Raw genomic sequence first — 21,529 nt, forward strand, 5'->3', positions numbered from 1 at the left:
TTGTTTGAATATCAGTCCAGCTGTAATACCGTGTGATTATTGTTTAAATATAGATTGAATGTTGCATTCAGTTGTCTTTCTTTCTATGTTTCCCATCCCCCTTCCTGCCGGCTCTCTGTCTCTTTGGTTTGTAGTAAAATCTGGGTCACGCCGCATGATGCTGTAAGTCATTTCAAACACACAGTGAGACTGCAGAAGATTCCTGGCATACGCGTTTGTGCCGGCCGGGCAATGTGTTTGCATAATCCTCCTCTCTATTGCTCTGAGATTTAGATAAGAACTTTTAGAACTTTATTTAAAAAATGTGTACGTTTAAGATTACAATGATTTCAACAGCTCGATAAACTCAGATTAACCTACTATTAGACGTCACAGAGACATCTGTGTGTCATTCTTATCTTCCTGTTCATATTTTTTTTAATATGATTTTTTTTTTTTTCATTCATTTTTTTTAAATCATATTTGCACATATATATTTATATCCCATTGACTGGTGCTTAACCAATATGTAATATGAATTTTATAAGTTATTCCCATTTTATTTGATGAAATCTTAATTAATTTCACCTTATTAATAATGTATAAAAATACAATTCTGTATTTGACATTTATCATATTTTATTAATAATAAATGTATTATTTTTAGTAAAAAAAAAAAACAAATTTTAATAAAATAAAAATACATTTACTTTATTTCAGTAATATATATATATATATATATATATATATATATATTTTTTTTTTTTTTTTTTTTTACATTTTTTGATTTTATTTTATTATTCATGTATCTTTTTATTTATTTATTTCTTTTTTTAGATTTTAATTAAGCTGTTATTTGGTAGATTATTTGTGATGTCCTACACATCTTGTCCCCATAAAGATAGCGAAAATGTCACACAAACATTGATCTAGCTATCAAAATTAGGACATATCATAGACTTTTATTGTTTTTATACAAAGCTGATATTACTATGGACTTCACTGAAAATGTTAAAATCAAGAATACTGGGGACATTAAAAATGAGAAAATTAGGCCTCTCGCTTTATTTTGCATGCAATGAAATGACATTTCTTTCTTTCTTTCTTTCCCTGTAGAGGACGGGGGTGAGCGCTGGTGTCTGATCTGTGGTGACCGGGCGTCTGGACTGCACTATGGCATCATTTCCTGTGAGGGGTGTAAGGGCTTCTTCAAACGCAGTATTTGTAACAAGCGCATCTACCGCTGCAACAGGGACAAGAACTGCCAGATGTCCCGCAAGCAACGCAACCGCTGTCAGTACTGCAGACTGCAGAAATGCCTTCAGATGGGAATGAACCGCAAGGGTGAACACACACACACACACACACACACACACACACACACACACACACACAGACACACAATGATGATTTAAACCAGCAGATTAAATCCAAAGTGCTTAAGAAATGCAGTGAGAAACTTGTTTAAATCAAGATTCCATTTGTTAACAATAGTTAACTACATTAGTTAACATGAACTAACAATGAAAAATAATTCTAAAGCATTTATTTATCTTAGTTAATGTTTTCAACATTTATTAATACATTATTAAAATGAAAAGTTGTATCTGTTAATATTGTTTAATGGACCTTAGCTAATATTTGCTAACAATGAACAGCTGTATTTTTATTAACTAGGGTTGCAAAGGGGCGGAAAATTTCCGGTAAATTTCCGGAAAGTTTCCGGTAAATTTCCATGGGAAGTTAAGCTGGGGAATTTTGGAAATATTCATTACCACGGCAACTGCTTGCGCGTCCACTCTGAAAGTAACTGTACACATAAGAGACAGATAGATACATTATTTAAGGTTATTTCTATTCGTTAGAATATTGAGATATGAACTTGTTGTCAAGTAAGCCCCGTTGCGAGCATGTGCGTCTCTCTAAACTTTCAGTGTGCTGCACTGCTCTAGTTGACTTCTGCACCTTCCCCCCCCGAAAATATCACGTTAATTTTGAAAACGTAATTACTTTAGTGGATCCTCTTGGTCTTCTTTGACAAATATCAGTGTCTCAGTCTCACGCACGCTGCACGCGAGTTAACCACGCCTACTTATTTACATGTTGCGGTATACACGGGAAAAAAAAATCTGTTACGCTGGACATTTTCTTCCGCGGTAACGATATATACCGTCATATCGCCCAGCCCTACTTATGTGGTAAATAAAGTTATGCTAGCTTATTTAGCATCTAACTTATCAGCTTGCTATCTACTAGATGAATACATTTGTATGTGATATTTGCAATTTAAACATTTAATCAATATATTTCCCCATAATATAATCAAAACTTACTTCACTTTGTTTAGTCCACAGGCTCAAATGTGTGCCTTCAATAGTCCTGTGCTTTGGGCTTCTGTACATGTGATGGAGGCATGCACAGTGCCAGTAGGGGGTGTGGTCTCAATAGCCATGCAGTAAGCAGTGTGCTATATGCATGTGATTGAGGAATGTCATGGATATTCAAGTGTATTTGAATGGCATCTGTTTGTTTTAGTCAAGATTATGCTAAAATATACTTTCCTCAACTATATTTAAGTTCCCTATGAAGAGCCAACCCTCAACTTTGAAAATTCCCAGTTTATTCCCATAAATTCCTGTTAATTCCCTTAAATTCCCTTAAATTCCCATTAATTCCCATGGAAAGTTTCCATCTTTGAAAATTCCCAGAATTTTGCAACCCTATTATTAACTAACATGAACAAAGATTAATAAAAACTGTAACAAATATATTGCTCATTGTCCGCTAATTTTAGTTAATGCATAATAGTTAATGCAATGAAAATAATAGGAAACACCGAAAGTTCTTTATCATCCAAATCAAAGTGAAAAAAACACAAATCATTTTTAGTTTAATTCTTTGATGCTATGAATATTATAAGATTTCATATCTTTAAAACTTCCTTTCTATTAAACATCCTTTAATCTTTTTCTTTGCCCCTGTTATTTTTCTTATTTTTCTTTCCCTCTCTCCTTTTTTACGCGTATCCATTCAGAATTACAATTTCACCCAAATTATGCAACACGTCTTTTGTATAAACACAAAAACATCAAGGTTTATTTACCTCTTAACTGTCCCTCTCTGTCTGTTCTTTGATGCTGCTTCATTAGAGGCAAATATCTGATCTTTCCACTATGTAAATTAGGTGATATAGATCAGGGTTTGATTAGCCATGCCTGAAGGAAAAAACACGCAGAAAACAGATTGTAGATCTGGGTTGCGCCGCTGCATGTATAATCATGAGTTGCTCAGATGGTTCTGATAACAAATTTCTTGATCCAGAGCATGCTGTCCCTCTCTGATACTTGGGGCTAAACTCTCTCACACATATAGATAATTGACCATTTCTACACTTTAGCCTATGGTACACACTGTTGAGTGTACTTGCCTGCGGTGTGCATCAGAGGGAGCTGTTGGTCTGTGTTGCTCTACTAACCACCAACTTCCTCCTGGCAATGTTTGATTTGCAATACTAGTAACTTGCTTACTGCATACTACACAGTATATACTGTTTAATGCATACATTACATACATATACATATCATATTTTTTCAATTTTGTGCAAAAGTGTCTTGAATTTTTAAAGTCTCATCGAGTAATGAGTCAGAGATGGTAAATGGAAAACATTTGTCAAATGGAAAATATAATGACACATGTGGGATATAATATTTTTTTAGCTGTGTGCTCTGTTATTGTGCACATTTTGGTAAATAATATTAAATAATCATCTATGCACAGTATATATATACTGAATATTGCAGAAATAGTATTTGTAAAATGCTAGTATGCAATTCCTTACAGATCTTTTTGATCTCACTTTCAGCAATCAGAGAGGACGGGATGCCAGGAGGAAGGAATAAAATGATCGGACCTGTACAGGTAAGACAGTTGTGTGCGTTTCTACATGGCTATTGCTATTTGTCCCCAGAAGTGAGCTAAATCTGACAAAACCTCTCTTTTGGATATATAGGGCTGTCAAAATTACAATATGAAAATGTGTATATATGAAAAACTTTAATGTTAGATGCGATTAATCACAATTTATTGCAATTTTTTTTATATATATATATATATATATAGATTGAATACATGTATTCAATCGATTAAAAAAAAAATTATTGCACATTTTTCTGTAACAATTTACTCTTTCTTTTTAACTTTCTATTCATTCTATTCAACTCTCTATTTAAGAATCATGAAAAGCCCACAAAAATATTAATCAGCACAATTGTTTTCAACATTAATAATAATAATAATAATAATAATAAATGTTTATTGAGCAGCAAATCAGAATATTAGAAAATTCAGCTTTTCCATCACAGGAATAAAATATATTTGAAAATATATTCAAATAGAAGACATTTATTTTAAATTGGAATAGTATTTCACAATATCAGTTTTTTTTTTTTTTTACTGTATTTTTGATCAAATACATGCAGAATAAGACTTAATTGAAAAAAGTTGGATCTGGATATATTTTAGAGTAGTAGCTTGTATAGCAGTATATATTTACTGTCCTCTGAAAATAACTCAACATACAGCCATATTGTCAAAATAGCTGGCAACAAAAGTGAGTACACCCTAAGTAAATGTCAAAACTGTCTCCAAAGTGTCAATATTTTGTATGAGCACCATTGCTATCTAGCATTGCCTTAATCATCCTAGGCATGGAGTTCACCAGAGATGCACAGGTTGTTGCTGGGATCCTCTTCCACTCCTCCATAATGACATCATGGCGTTGCTGGATGTTAGGCATATGGTGCTTCTCCACCTTCCGCTTGAGGACGCCCCACAGGTGCTCAATAGAGTTCAGGTCTGGAGAAATACTTGGCCACTCCATCACCTTCAGCTTCCTCAGCAAGGCAGTCGTCATCTTGTCAGTGTGTTTTGGGGTCGTTATCATGCCGTTCGGCCCAGTTTCTGAAGGGAGGGCATAATGTTCTGCTTCAGAATTTCACAGTTCATGTTGGAATCCATGTTTTCCTCAATGAAGCACAGCTCCCCAGTACCAGCAGCACTCATGCAGCCCCAGACCATGATGCTACCACCACCATGCTTGACTGTAGGCAAGAAACAATTTTCTTGGTACTCCTCACCAGGGCATCGCCACACATTCTGGACACCATCTGAGTCAAACAAGTTCATCTTAGTCTCATCAGACCACATGACATGGTTCCAGTAATTCATGCTCTTGGACAGGTTGGCTTCAGCAAAGGGTCTGCGGGCTTTCTTGTGAGCCAGCTTCAGAAGAGGCTTCCTTCTGGGACGACGACCATGCAAACCGACTTGTTGCAGTGTGTGGCGTATGGTCTGAGCACTGACAAGCTGACCTTCCGCTTCTGCAACCTCTAAAGCAATGCTGGCAGCACTCATGCGTCTGTTTTTTTTTTTTTTTTTAAGCCAGCTTCTGCACCTGACGCACAGCACGAGGACTCAACTTCTTTGATTGACCCTTGCGAGGCCTGTTCCTAGTGGAACCCATCCTGGAAAACCTCTGTATGACCCTGGCCTGTACTGTAACTCAGTTTCGGAGTGTTACCAATCTTCTTATAGCCTAGGCCATCTTTGTGGAGAGAAACAATTCTAATTCTCAAATCCTTAGAGAGTTCTGTGCCATGTGGTGCCATGTTGAACATCCAGTGCTCAGTATGAGAGAATTGTACTCAAAGCACAAATTTGTGTGGTCCTGTCAAGCAGACAAAAACATGAACATGATGAATAGGATATGTGACTTTGCATGGTTAAACGACGTACAGCTATCATCAGGGTGTACATACTTTTGTTGCCAGCTATTTTGTCAATAATGGCTGTATGTTGAGTTATTTTCATAGGACAGTAAATCTATACTGCTATTCAGACAGCACACTGACCACTCTAAAATATATACAGTATATAGTTTAATTTCTATAGTATTTTCACTTGAGAAGATTAACTAAAATGTTTGCTGAAATGTGAGGGGTGTACTCACTTTTGTGAGATACTGTGTATATATATATATATATATATATATATATATATATATATATATATATATATATATATATTAATTAATTAATTAATTGAGTCGTCCATTCTTCTCCACACAATCTCGGAGCATTCCTGCAGAATTGAACCTGACGTGCTTTGTGTTTCCTCTGAGAGCTTAGTAAGATTCTGAAGGCCACACATGGGGATCAATTGTTACACACAGAAACCCTCTCCTTTCCTCTCTTTTCCTTTTAAGTATGTATACATCTTATAAATCTATAGAGAATGTGAATGTGCAGAGTTTGTGTCTTGGTGTCCTTGTTATCAAGTGTTTATGTTTGTTAGCATTGCTGCTGACTCTCCCTCTTTATTTGACATGAGTTAAATCATTAGATTACATCTCACTCTGTTAAACAATCGACAGATCAATCGCTTTCAGTCCACGGAAGATAAGCAAGAGTTTGTTTAGGGGCGAGTTACACCCCATTCGCTTCTGATTTAGTCTTGCGTCTGTAAGCTTCATATCTTTCTGTTTTAATCATTATACTGTTATTCCTTGTTGTTTATACTGCTAAATATAACTTAATCAACATCACACATTAACCTGACATCGCTAGCTTCAATCTAAATCGTTATTGCTAGCACAACACGCTAGTAATTCGCTAGCCTGTTAGCGTGCCATCCGTGCACTCTTTATTTATTTATTTATTTATTCTCTAGCGCGCTCGTGCCTTCCGTGCGCTCTTTATTTATTTTTTATTTTTTCTCTCGCGCCTTTTACGAGTTCATCAAAGAACTGAGTATCAGTCAACAAACACGGTGAGTCATGTCATCTCCTCTTATTGTCACCTGCACCTCATGCAACATGTATAGCATAGCCTTCTCTGTCAGCATAGGATTTACATGTGATAAATGCAGGGAGATAGTAAAGCTGACGGGGAAGATTTCAGAACTAGAGACACGCATCCAAACTTTAATCGAGGTTAATTGTAAGAGTGCAAGGGCTTTAGATACTGCTTTGGATGCGACTATCTTAGTGAACTCTGTACACTGTTCGGTTCGGTGAAGTAGAGCCCATGCAGCAGGGCAACTGGGTGACGGTGAGGCGCTGTAGTCACGGGACAAAACACCGCTCTTCCGTTCCGATTACAACTTCAAATAGATTCCTCCCCACTCAGTGAAACACCCACTGAGAATTCTGTTGATTGTGCCCTAGTTATTGGTGATTCGATCACATGGAACGTGAAAATAGAGACACCAGCCACCATAGTCACATGTTTGCAGGAGCCAGAGCGCCTGACATCAAAGCAAATTTAAAAGTGCTAGCTAATGCTAATCGTAAATTCTCTAAGATTATTATTCACGTCGGCACTAATTATGTTAGACTCCGCCAGTCGGAGATCGCAAAAATTAACATTAAAGAGGTGTGTGAACTTGCAAGTACGATGTCAGGCACTGTAATTTGCTCTGGCCCCCTTCCTGTTCGCCGGAGTGATGAGATAGTTAGTAGATTGTCCTCACTCAATCGATGGCTGTCAAAGTGGTGTCCCCAAAATAATATAGAATTCATAGACAATTGGAAAAGTTTTTGGGGCAGACCTGATCAGATAAATCCAATCACATAGAGCCTCTTTCACCTAGATATCATCATATAGAGACTGTGTCTGTTCCCTGAATTAGGACATACAAAAAACTCCTAAACCCATTCAAGGGTAAAAATTTAATTGATGTTCAATAAATAAAAAACAGATATAATACGGATGAACAAATGATAAAGCTCGGGTTGCTGAATATTCGATCCCTTACTTCAAAAGCAATCATTGTTAATGATATGATTACAGACTATAATCTAGATGTGCTGTGTTTGACAGAAACCTGGCTAAAACCAAACGATTACATTACTTTAAATGAGTCCATCCCGCAAGATTACTGTTATAAACATGAACCTTGTCTGAAAGGCAAAGGGGGAGGAGTTGCTGTAATTTATAGTAATATCTTCAGAATTACTGAGAAGTCTTGTTTTAAATATAATTATATAATTCTTTTGAAGTGTTGTTGCTTAATGTAACATTATCTAGTGTAAATGATAAATCACGTTTAACATTTGTGCTGGCTACTGTATACAGGTCACCAGGGCACCATACAGACTTTATCAAAGAATTTGCTGAGTTTCTATCAGAGTTAGTACTGGCTGCAGATAAAGTCCTAATTGTTGGTGATTTTAATATACATGTGGATAACGAAAAAGATGCATTGGGATTGGCATTTAAAGATATTCTGAACTCAAATGGAGTTAGACAACACGTATCAGGACATACTCATTGTCGTAATCATACTCTAGATCTAATATTATCACATGGAATCAATGTTGATGCCGTTGAAATTCTGCAGCAGAGCGATGACATCTCAGATCATTATTTAGTCTCGTGTAAACTTCATTTAGCCAAGGCTGCAAAGCCGACTCCGTGTTACAAATATGTTAGACCTATCACTTCTGCCACTAAAGATTGCTTTATCAATAATCTTCCTGATCAGTTTCATCATCTCAGCATACCGGATAGCTTAGAAGAACTAGATATTGCGACAAAAACTTTTAACTCTCTCTTTTCCAGCACTTTAGACACAGTTGCTCCTTTGTGCTTAAAGAAAATTAAAGAAAATAGGCCCTTAAGAGAGCAGCCAGAAAAATGGAGCGCAACTGGAAGAAAACAAAACTAGAGGTATTTCGCATTTCATGGAAAGACAGTTCGATTGTGTACAGAAAGGCCTTAAAAGCTGCTAGATCTGCTTATTTTTCAAAACTATTAGAAGAAAATAAACAAAACCCTAGGTATTTATTTGAAATTGTGGCTAAACTAACGAAAAATAAATCTTCAACCGCAGAAGTTTCCAAGCAACACAGCAGTAATGACTTTATGAACTTCTTTACTAACAAGATTGATAATATCAGGAAGAAAATAACTATGCAACATCTACTACAGTATCACATCAGCCAGTGCATTGTAGTGTCCTTGAAGAAAAATGTGATTCATTCGTTGCTATAGGAGAGGAAGAATTTACTAAACTTGTTAAATCATCTAAATCGACAACATGTATGTTAGACCCTACACCGGTCCCCGCACATAACTATAGAACCAATTCTTAATGCGCATGTAAACGCCATCAGCGTTTCTCACAGGTTCGCGTTTAAAGTCTGTGTAGATAGAATGGTGTCGTCTTAGCGGCCCCTAATTTAATAACAAATGATCGTTGCGACGGAAGCTGGAAAAATAACTTTATTAAAGAACTGCTATAAAGCCAAAACAATCTCTGTAACCCTAAAGTATAAGTTTGTCTCTGTAAAGCTGCTTTGAAACAATCTACTTTGTTAAATGCGCTATATAAATGAGGATGACTTGACTTGACTTGACTATTATTGATGGATTAAAACAGACAAAAAAAAAATCTGTAGAAAAAAGAAAATATAAAGAATGAGCACATGAGGATTTCTCAATAGATGGCTTCGTATTGACCCATCTCCATATTTTATTTCCCAGCGACGTTCTGCTCAGAGATAAAGTGCAGTCGATGGCATGCATTCATCTCTGATTTTCTCCATTTCTCTCTTTCTAGATCTCGCTAGAGGAGATCGAACGAATCATGTCTGGCCAGGAGTTTAAAGAAGGAGCTGAACTATCAGATACGTGGAGCCACGGCTACAGTAACCACAGTTCACCTGGCAACAATATCTCCGAGGGCGGTCAGACCTTATCTTTCTCCACGCTGTCAACCAGGTGTGACCTGAATGAGATCTTCTAATGCGTTTACACACGGACACACTGACCCCAGTCTGCCCTTTTTATGTGCAGGGACAAATGGCTTTGATTAAATTGAATTATGAGGTGTTTGTTGCTTCGTTCCACGACACAAACACGAGCAGAGAATCAAAACAAGATAAAGAAACGCTCAAAATTGAGGCAGCTTTTACTTTTTTTAATTCATTCACTCCTTGTGGATGTGATTCCAAAGAGAAAAATTTTTGTTTCATTTAAATGTACTATTCGCTCCACCTCTGAAAAAACTTTCCTTATCTGCTGACATCATAGAGCCCTCTTATTTTTTATAAAAAGACACTTTTCACCATCCAATCAATTCCTGATGGATAAAATCAAGTTCCTCGCTAATTTTTTTAAATATGTGATCTCTTTTTTCACTCTTAACCCTTAAATGCATGAATGTTTCGCCAATCATTATTACATATTTGGGTCTTTAGCGACCCAGATCTATATCTAACATGGATGGATTTCTACCTGTCGCAAAAATATAAAGCTCTCTTGATATTAAACTAAGAATTACAGAAGAAAAAAAGGCTTGGAAGGGTTCGGTTTGAGGAGAATGTTTATACCATCATCACTGTCCTCGTCAGAACTCATTTCCCATTTCATTTTGCAATCTCAAACATATTCTCAAAACTATCATTTTCAGCATCTTCAAAATCAATATTTTGACCGCTGACAGCTTCTTCACCAGATCCACCATCAAGTGACACTAATATGTGATTGCGTTCAGTACTTGTTCTGCAGTAAATCGCTGAGCTAATTCAAGTTTTGCTGATTCTTCTTATTCTTTTGTTTTCTGCCTGCTGTAACTATGAGTGAAACGTCACTTCATCATTGTGTATCAGACATTGCCACCTTGTGGAATAGAGTTAATTGCACTTATTTAGTCATGATGATTAAATTATTGTTGTGCAGAAAAAATATACTTACACTATTACACTCCTGGGGTCGTTAGCGACCCTATACAATTTTAACTAAAAATTTGTTACTTGAAATGTTTTGCAAATCAGGTTATTGTTAACTAAAACCATAAAAATAAGATAACGGTTAACTGAATTTTTTTTCCCATTTTTGTTTAAAGTTGAAGTACTAAAATAAATTAACCCCAAAAAAACTAAAACTTAAAATTAATTCTATATATACATTTAAAAAAAATGCTAAAACTAACTAAAATTAAAGTGAAAACAGAAATTCTAAACATTTAAATATTAACAAAAACCATAATAGTATATCAATGATACTAAAGTAGCAGTGTTGCAAATGTTATTTTATGTTGACTTGTGCTGTTTTTATCAAATTACATTTATATGCTAAGATTGCTTGGGCATATATGGCACATATAACCTTGTCTGTCATTCTCTCTCTGCAGCCGTTCTGTGGATATGAGCACATACTCTGTGTCCTGTAGAGATCAGTGCAGCAGTCCTCAACTTACACACTCTTTCCTGTTGTGTAAATATCCTTTGCCGCCCCCTACTGGCGGCAGCCTGAAGACGCAATCACACACATTCTCAACCCAGCTACTCAATGCTGAAGACCTCACACCTCTCACTACACCCATGGTCATAGAGAAGGGGTAAGACTCTCACAGAATTACATATCAAACACAATTTTTGAGTTGGATTTGACTAGATTTTGTTGTTTATCACTCTTATTTGCCCATAAGGTTTTTTAAATGTCTGTATCAGTAGTCATGTGTAATGGTCTTGACCTGGTATAAAAACTCTGACACCATCTTTATCTAAATGTAACAAGCTGCATGTCGTCAAAAGACAGCTGACCTTGAGCTGAATGTTGATATATTTTTAGATATGGGTGATTCAAACCGTAAAATTGAAAATAAACATTTTGAACTTTGGAGCCACTTTGGTTGTCTAATGTCTTAAAAAACAGAAATAAATACATTTTCTGAGTTATATTTTATGTTACTTGCTATTAAGGGTTAATAGCATCACTTCTATCTCTTGGAAAGTTTGATTTGATTTCACTGAATCATTGTGTTTTTTCAATGTTTCAATTAATTGTTCTAAACACAGGTGAGTTGCTTCTATCATCATTCAAAAATATTTCCAGAAACTCCTGAAGGACATTTTTTATTTGGAAATCTTTTGCACCCTAAGATTTTTGTTGTTGTTCAAAAAAATCAATTGAAATTCATTGAAAGAAATCAATACTTTTATTCAAAATGGATGCAACAAAGTGATATGAAAGATTTCTATTTCTAAGAAATGCTGTTCTTTTGACCTTTCTATTAAAGAATCCTGGGGGGAAAAAAATATTTTTTTAGTATTCAGTATTAGAGTCAGTATTATTATTAGAGTCAGTATTATTAATACTAAGAATGCTTGAGCAGCATATTAGAATGATTTCTGAAGGATCATGTGACACTGAAGACTGGAGTAATAATGCTGAGAATTCAGCTTTGATCACAGGAATAAATTACATTTTAAAACATTCAAATAAAAAAGAGTTAGTTTAAATTGTAATAATATTTCACAATATTACTGTTTTTCAAATAAAAGCAGCCTTGGTGAGCACAAGAGACGTCTTTCAAAAGCATAAAAAAATCTTACTGACCAAACTTAATTTTAAATATAAAATGTATGTATACCTTATTTGTGCATATAAATAAAAAAAGGGTTAAATATCATTGTTCCATTGCTATATCAATTCTGTATTACCCTCATTAAGCATATAATGGAAAGGGATTTTCATTTACATATAAAAGTGTTAAAGATGCTGAAAGATGCAGCTTGTTTAATTCCAAGTGTCTCTGTTTCTCATTTGTTCAGGTATATCGTGACTCAGTCGGAGCTGTTGGCTCTGCTGTGTCGTGTAGCTGATGAGCTGCTATTCAGACAGATCGTCTGGCTGAAGCGTTTACCGTTCTACAGTGATCTGTCCATCAAAGACTGCACTCGTTTACTGGGGGCTTCCTGGCATCAGCTTACCCTGCTCTCCTTGCTCACGGTGCACAGCGGACAGATACTGGGAGAACTAGCCAACATCACACACCAGTACACACCGTCCGGCCTGACACTACAGAGGTGAGATACACGTGTATGGCCATCAAAGTTTCCATGAAATTCTATTCTTCCCTTTTTGTGCCATATATCCGAGTGAAACGGCTTATTGAACAAGAATAAATGTAGGGAGGGACTTGATTTTGTCCATGGGGAATTGATTGGATGGTTGTGTTTTGCTATTGGTGGATCTCATGTGAGTGACAGGTTGCTCCGCCCTCATGCTAAAGAAGAGATGCCGTTACAAGAGGGAGGGGAAGTTATTTTGATTAAATGTTACAAGCGCACATGAATTTCAAACAAATAATGATGTGTTAAATCATGTGTACTAAATATAGTTTATAAATCCATTTTGATTTCATAGTGACTTTAACATAAAATATTTTGGTAATACTTACAATAAGGTCTCATTTGTAAACATGAGTTAATGCACAACCTAATTTGAATTGACAATGAGCAATATACAGTGTGTATTTGTGTGTGTGTGTGTGTCTGTATGTTTTTTTTAAAGCATTTATTCATCTTTATTTTTTTTATTTAGCAAAAAAAGTTTGATTTTTATAATGTATTAGTAAATGTTGAAATTAGCATTAACTTAAGTAACTTAATAAGATTAATAAACACTTAGAAGTATTGTTCATTGTTAGTTCATGTTAACTAATGTATTTAACACACAAAACCTTATTGTGAAGCGTTATATTTTATATAGAGTTTATTAGATTTTTTTTTATGTGAATTACATGTGCAGAATATGATATTTATGAATGTATGCATGTGTGAGTACAGGTTTGGTGAGGATGCTATGGAGGTCATGGAAAGCTTAAATTTTCTCTTTCGTAAGTTTCATCAACTAAACATCAGCAATGAGGAGTTCTGCTGCTTAAAGACGGTCACCCTGCTCAATCAAGGTAACACACATACACTAACCCTGATACACACTGAGATCTTTTTATCCACAAGAGCAGATGTGTGTAATTTGAGTGTGTGTGTGTGTGTGTGTGTGTGTGTGTGTTGTAGATGTGGCAGGTTTGTCCAACACACCCATGCTGGAACAGTTAAGCGAACGTTACTGGTCTGTGTGTCGCGACCTGACAGAACATCTCCACCCTCACCGGCCCAAACGCTTCTCTGACATCATCACCTGCCTTTCTGAGATACGCCATACCTCAGGTGTGTATGTTTTTACGTTTGGAGAGAATTTGTGGATTTGAAATTTGAAATTGTGGATGAGAGAAAATGAACACAAAAAGATGATTTTTTTTTTTTTTTTTTTTTTAATTACCATTAAAAAGTTTGGTGTCAGTAAGATTTTTTTTTTTTCATTAATACTTTCATTCAGCAAGGATGAAATAAATTGATCAAAAGTGACAGTAAAGACATTTATAATGTTAAAAAAGGATTTCTTTTTCAAATAAACGCAGCTTTTGAACTATATTCATCAAAGAATCTTGAAAAAAAGTATCATGGATTCCACAAAAATGTTAAGCAGCACAACTGATTTCAACATTGATGATAATAATAATAATAATAATAATAAGTGCTTCTTGCACAGCAAATCAGCATATTAGAATGATTTCTGAAGGATCATGTGACATTGAAGACTGGAGGAATGATGCTGAAAATTGAACTTTACATCACATGAATAAATTACATTTTAAAATAGATTCAAACAGAAATATTGATCAAATGAATGCAGCCTTGGTGAGCATAAGAGACTTCTTTCAAAAACATTAAAAACATCTTGAACAGTAGTGTATCTTAAAGGAATAGTTTACTCAACTCGACCCCATGTTGTATTCATAAGGTCTGGATTATGTAATCAGACTCCAAAAAAAAAAATGGTACTTGTAAATTGTAATCGGATTATATTACATTTTAAAATTCGCAAAATTAGATTACAGTTAAATTTTTATTTATTACATGACTATATATTCATTGATTGCCAACTAGTCAAGCGGCTATAATTTCATGGAAAATTGAGAGGCAACGACATTTGACCACTGAATTTACAGAAATCATTTCTCAATATTGCATAAATAATCAACTCCTGATCAACACATTTGAATGATTATTCAAATTCACTCAGTGAGTCATTTAACCATTTATCATTGTCTTGGGAAGGCTTTTGCCCTTCAAACATATTAAAAATTTTCATATTTACATGTAGTTATTCCCAAACTTTTTTTTGTCATTTTGAACCTCTTTTGACCTAATATATTTAATAATTAAGTGAATAATTTAACAACACTTTTACATATTCACTGTTCTCTGAAGTCTGATGATCACATGACATGCATCTAAACAACTCAAATATTTCATCCTCGTTGATCTGTTATCAATCTGTTATTTTATTTTGACATTTGGAATATTTAACAAATTATTAGCTTTTCATGAACTCACTAACCCCCTGCAGTTCCTTCACAAACCACACTTAAAGGGTTAGTTCACCCAAAAATGAAAATTCTGTCAGTAATTACTCACCCTCATGTTGTTCCAACCGCGTAAGACCTTCGTTCATCTTCGGAACACAAATTAAGATATTTTTGATTAAATCTGAGAGTTGTCTCACTCCTCCATAGGCTTTCAGAGGGACCGAAACTTGCTGGCCCAGAAAAGTTATTAAAGAGATCGTTAATATAGTCCAAGTGTCTACAGTGGCTTAATCCTAAGTATATCAAGCGACGATAATACTTTTTGTGCGCAAAAACAAACAAAAATAACGACTTTATTCCACTATTCATTTCCTTCTCTCTGGGCCTCGTAGTGTTTTTGCGCTGCGCGTCTGTGTTATACGTAATCACGCATCACACACATGACCCGCTTCGGCCAATTGTGAGCCTACGTGGTGACGTGTAACACAGATGCGATACGCAAAAACACTACGTGAACCAACTTGAGGCCCAGAGAGAAGGAAATGAATAGTTGAATAAAGTCGTTATTTTTGTTTGTTTTTGCGCACAAAAAGTATTCTCGTCGCTTGATATACTTAAGATTGAGCCACTGTAGACACTTGGACTATATTAACGATCTCTTTAATAACTTTTTTGGGCCAGCAAGTTTCGGTCCCTCTGAAAGCCTATGGAGGAGTGAGACAACTCTCAGATTTAATCAAAAATATCTTAATTTATGTTCCGAAGATGAACGAAGGTCTTACGCGGTTGGAACAACATGAGGGTGAGTAATTACTGACAGAATTTTCATTTTTGGGTGAACTAACCCTTTAACGTTATGTTTAATGCCCTTCATACTGTGGAATATATCGTTTTATATCAATATGTTATCAATAAGATGTTAGGTCAAAAGTAATCAAAAAGTAGTCTGAATATATTACCTAAAATATATAATGTAACAGATTACATTAATAACTACAAATTTCTTCATGCAATCTGTAACGGTCTACAATTTGTATGTAATCAACCCAGTACTCTAACACATTAATTTCCTTTTAAAATCTTGTTGTGCAATGTATTTCATGAAGAAAATTTGCATGCTGCATGAATACGCAGTTTGACCGTGCAACCGTTAGCCAATCAAAATGTTGCTCTGCTAATGATGTAATTATTGGTTCCAGGTAGGATGATGGGCGTTCCTCTGGAGCAGCTCCCACTGCTGTTTAAGGCAGTACTGTACTCCTGCACAACCAATCAAAACCCCTGGCTGGCCAACAGCTCCGCCTCCAGCTAGCTGTTTCCCCCCAATGTATTTATTACATGACAAAGTTGAATGTAAAAGCGATTTGTGTGTGATTTCAAACTGTAGCAAATGTAGCAAATTAGATTTCAAGATGCCTGCAAAGATTACCTCAGGAACATAGCCTTTGAAGGAAAGACTTCTGAATTCTCCAGTGAAATTGAACAAAACATATGACAATTGTGTTAATTATCCAAGTGAAAATGAACGCGCTGGAATCATTTGTTGAATTATGCAGCCACTAGCTAGGAAATAAAATGTCCTTGTGTTACAGGATGTCACTGATGAAATATGCCAAGGTGCTGCATTTCAGTCGAGTAACAGTGTTTCTTAATCAAATGATAGCTACGTTTTGAGCTATAGAGATTTCAATTGTTAGCTAGTTGAAATGATTGACATTTCGACCATCCACAGCTCACAAGCTTAGTTCTGTTGAGTGTGCCACAAAATACATGCTGTTGATCATCGTTTCTTTGGGATGGAGACTTCCGGTAATGTTTGAGCCAGTCGCCGGGGTAGTGAAATGCAATAAGCACACTCTTTAGCCCAGGTGTGTGTGTGTGTGTTACATGTGTGATTTCCTCTCACATGTGTCTGTCTTCAAGGAAGTGTGAATGTTTGAACAGGGTTTATGTGTTTGTATTTTGGCGTAGTTGTAGTTTTCCTCATTTCAGTGTTTTTTGGATCATTTTTAATCCTATTTTTGACCATGTTGATGTGTTTTAACTGTTACTAGAGGAGCCGATTCTCAGGAAGGCCTTTTTATGCGATGAGGGATGAGTTTGATGAAACCTCATCGTGTTGTGCGGAGGAACATTCCAAGTATTACGAAACATTGGAAGAATTTTATGCGGTTTTAACCTTCCATTCCTTTGAAAGTTTACATTTCTGTTTTTTTTTTTGCCGCAGCAGCAGACAATGAGAGAATAGAGTATAGCAGCACACTCGAGGATAGCATGCGAGGCTCGCTCTGATAGATAGCGAAGGCGGGCGGGGGTGGGAGGGGTAATAATTTTCCAAAAGCCCTGAAAAGACGCCTGTGATTCTAGGCACCAATGCCAATTTGTTCCAGCGATTGTCTATGCTCTGCCAAGAGACCACAGGAGTAGACCTTGCACAGACCCTTGGCATAAGAACCAAAAACTCCATGTTCGCACAGACACACCAATAACCGAGAGTGATGAGGGTGAAGTGGCATCTGTGAAGTGGATGGGCCCAGGCTCACTAACCCTACCTCCAGGGGGTGAATGCTGCGCTATCTGCGACGTGGAGTTGAAGAAACCACTGGGTAAAGTGGTCTTTTCCACTGTGCTCTACGTTCCATCCATATTGTGTTTTCCTGGTTCTTGTGGCCTTGCAGATCTAATCTAACATGCTCTATGACTGTTTTTAGACAATATGTGTTCACTTTGAGGCCATCTATGTGCTGGTGCACTGCTTAATGGTGACAAATTTAATTAGTAGATACACAACACATGGGGCCTGTCCAAATAGCCACACTTGGGGTCTTGGCTACTTGAGAGCACGTGCACATGACTGGAAGTAAGTGCGCAAGAGTGCCCTAGGTCTGAAAAATTTCAAAGTGCAGTATGCTCAACGCACACTAAATTCACACAATCTCTAATACAGCTTCGGAGCGGTATTGAGGCTAAGCGTGTCCTGTCATTCATCACGTTCAGAAACTTACGTGCCCCGATTTTGCATCATGTCTAGGAAAATTTTCCAGTGAAAGTTTAATTAAAGGCACAATATGTAAGATTTTCAGATTAAAATATCCACTCACAAAAAACAACAACAGTGGGTAACACTTTATTTTAATGTCTTTGTTACATGTAGTTACTGTAGTAATAACTATAAATATGCATAATTACATGCAATTAACCATTATAGCCTAACCCTATAGTAAGTACATGTAGTTGATTATTATTACTCAGTACTTAAATGTATAATTACACTAGACTATGGAAGCTTGATTCCGCCACAAAAAAAAAAGATAATTGCGACTTTTTATCTCACAATTTTGAGTTTACAATTCTGAGAAATAAAGTCAGAATTGCGAGATATAAAGTCAGAATTGCGTGAAATAAAGTCGCAATTGCGTGTTATAAAGTCAGAATTGCGAGATATAAAGTCGCAATTGCGTCTTATTGCGTCAGAAAAAAAGTCAGAATTCTGACTTTATAACACAATTGCAACTTTATTTCACGCAATTCTGACTTAATATCTCGCAATTCTGACTTTATAAGATGCAATTGCGACTTTATTTCACGCAATTCGGACTTTATATCTCGCAATTCTGACTTTATAACACACAATTGCGACTTTATTTCACGCAATTCTGACTTTATATCTCGCAATTCTGAGAAGTCGGAGACGTAAACTCGCAAATCTGAGATAAAAAGTCGCAATTATCTTTTAAAATGTTTTATTCTGTGGCGGAAACAAGCTTCCATACTAGACGCCTTAAAATAAAGTGTAGGTGAAGAATTTTATATTTCGTTTGCTTATGAACTTGCATTATCCCAAATGTTTCCAACAATATTTTTAATCCAGAAATCATCTAAATTAACCAATGTAACGGCCCACGTCATTGAGTCGCCTGTCAATGACATCATATCCGCATTACCCTTGATTTTTGGTTTTACTTCCATAGAAACCATGGAAACAACAAAGAACCAGGCCTGGACTTTATATTGATGATTTATTATGTTTATATGCAGCAGTCATCCGTGAGGGGACTGCTGCTTTACTTTTTAAAGTTTTTTAATTGAATTCGCCGGTTCCCACCACCTCCTTCCCTGAACTTTAAACAGTGTTACACTCTGTGTTTTCTTGTTTTAATATGAGTAATGTGTTAACCATGCCTCAGAGACAAGTGACTAACATAACAGTAATACAGCATTTTCTATATATTTTAAAATGAATTGCATGCCATTTAGCAACACAAGTCATCCAGCTTTTATTAATATGATATTCTAATATTGATCTAGCTAATCATCAAACTAATGATGACTCATTCTGAACTATAGTTGTCCAATCAAATGCTCTCTAAGAATGCCCCTCCCATTAATACCACCTCCAACCAAACAGCATCAAGGCAAATTTTTTATCACATTTGAGAAATTACAGTTGCATTTCTTAATATTTACTTGCAGATTTTTAAAAAGGTGGAAAAATACAATGAGTTCACCTCACTGTGAAGAAACTAAGGTAAGATTGGTTAACATTTTAATATTAGTGAAGGATCAACTGCTTTGGTTAGTCTGCTTCATGGCTAGTAACTAACTAGCATGCCCATATGGTTATGATGTTGGGCATATACAGGATACAGGAAGGAACTGTATAGCCTGTATTTCTGTACAGTCTGTAAAACTCGATCAGCAAAGATACAGATCAAAATGTACAAACTCAGCATTTGTTGCTCATCACCTTCCCCAAATCTCAAACTGAATTTACCATTCAGTAAAATTCAAACACTTATTGTCACATTGAACATTTTGTTGTCTGCCAGAGTGCAACAGTCAGATTTCGGACATAAAAATTCCCTTCACATTCTCAATAGAGGAATTGATTTTTTTAAATGATAACTTACAAACCTTTAAAGATAGACCTACAGTATTGTGAGTTACAAAGTTTTTAACCAATGGTATATGCTTTTGTTGAAGCCATTAGCCAGCATATAAGAAGCACATTTAACAGAATAACTCATGGTGAAAAACGACAGTACCCATGATTCTGCAACAAAATCTCCATAACAGAAACAAGCAAAAAGCCAAAAGTACTCCTTAAGCGTATTTTTGCAATAAAAAAGTTTCGGTAACACTTTATTTTAAGGTGACATAGTTACACGTTACTAAATGTATTTACTGTAATAATAACAGTAAATTATGCATAATTACAAGTAACTAACAAGTAACTAACCCAAAACCAAACCTTAACCGTAACTCTATAGTAAGTACATATTAGGCTACTCAGTACTTGAGTAAGTGCAATAGATCCAAAAACAATCCATTGTTTTTATTTTGATTATGTTGTTCGTCTCGTTATATGTACAGTCTTGTACCTTCAGTCTTGAATCAACGTTCGTAATATTGTGATTCACTTCGTAGCTGGTTGATTTGGTTCAAGGCTTATAACTCTTAAAGAAATACTTTTATTTTAATACCTATGGGAAAAATGAATGGGAAAAATACTTCCATAACCAAGGCTGCTGAACAAGTGGGCGGACACATCACTGAAGTGAAGTTAAACTTGCAAGGGAATTGTAGATAGATATTTATGTGGCTAATACCCAACCGATCAAAATGCATAAACTGACAAAGCCCTCTGATTCCTCAGTCTAATTGCCTTAGATCTGAGCCTATATTCTCTTCATGAACTGAGAATGAAACAACATTCATGAAACAACAGGAAAAATACAGGAAGCCTTTGGCCATTGAGAGAGATACATTTTTTTTTATTAATGTGTACATTGTGTAGATCTCAGATGTCAAAACTTGCAGAGTTGCCTTTAAATGCTGTATATAGAAGAATGTCTTTGTCTCTTTTTGACTTGTGAGCAGAATTTTGAGTGTCCACTTGAACTAATTTAGATGCCCATGACCTTGTTCACTCTTCATTCAGTTTTCTTTCCTCTCTCTCCTTTTCTCCATCACAATCTGTTATGATGGAGTAGTTTGGATAAACCGAACAATACAACATATTTAGCAAACTTAGAGAGTCAGATATCCTGAATCAGCATAATAGAGTTCTATGGGTAAGTTCTAAGTGAAGATCCTGTTTCCTGTGTCAGGCTCCGCCCCTTCCTCCGGGGAGTAGCCTACAGAAATCGTGACTGTTTTTAGCACAACCTTATCTTCCTTAGTCTAATTCTCTCACTCCATTCTTAAAAAGAAAACTTACTTCCATATCCTCTCATCTGACATTTTGGTTGGTGTCTAATTCTCATAAAAATATGCAAACAAACATCTCTTTCACCACTCCACAACTTTGTAGTTTCAAATATTGTAGCCT

General features: G+C 35.8%; 1 protein-coding gene across 1 annotated transcript in view; it reads left to right on the forward strand.

Annotated features, from left to right (window-relative positions):
• The window catches only part of nr6a1b (nuclear receptor subfamily 6, group A, member 1b), a 35,608-nt gene extending 18,075 nt beyond the window's left edge, over nt 1–17,533 (forward strand). The window contains exons 4-11 of the mRNA XM_081390311.1: nt 1,096–1,323; nt 3,842–3,897; nt 9,598–9,758; nt 11,173–11,379; nt 12,596–12,850; nt 13,613–13,734; nt 13,844–13,996; nt 16,398–17,533. Coding sequence (XP_081246437.1) covers nt 1,096–1,323; nt 3,842–3,897; nt 9,598–9,758; nt 11,173–11,379; nt 12,596–12,850; nt 13,613–13,734; nt 13,844–13,996; nt 16,398–16,510 — 1,295 coding nt within the window. The 3' untranslated portion in view covers nt 16,511–17,533. The remainder of the gene's footprint in view (nt 1–1,095; nt 1,324–3,841; nt 3,898–9,597; nt 9,759–11,172; nt 11,380–12,595; nt 12,851–13,612; nt 13,735–13,843; nt 13,997–16,397) is intronic.
• Nucleotides 17,534–21,529: the final 3,996 nt, after the last annotated feature.

The sequence above is a fragment of the Scardinius erythrophthalmus genome (assembly GCF_964197995.2).
Source record: "Scardinius erythrophthalmus genome assembly, chromosome: 17".
Classification (NCBI taxonomy): domain Eukaryota; kingdom Metazoa; phylum Chordata; class Actinopteri; order Cypriniformes; family Leuciscidae; genus Scardinius; species Scardinius erythrophthalmus.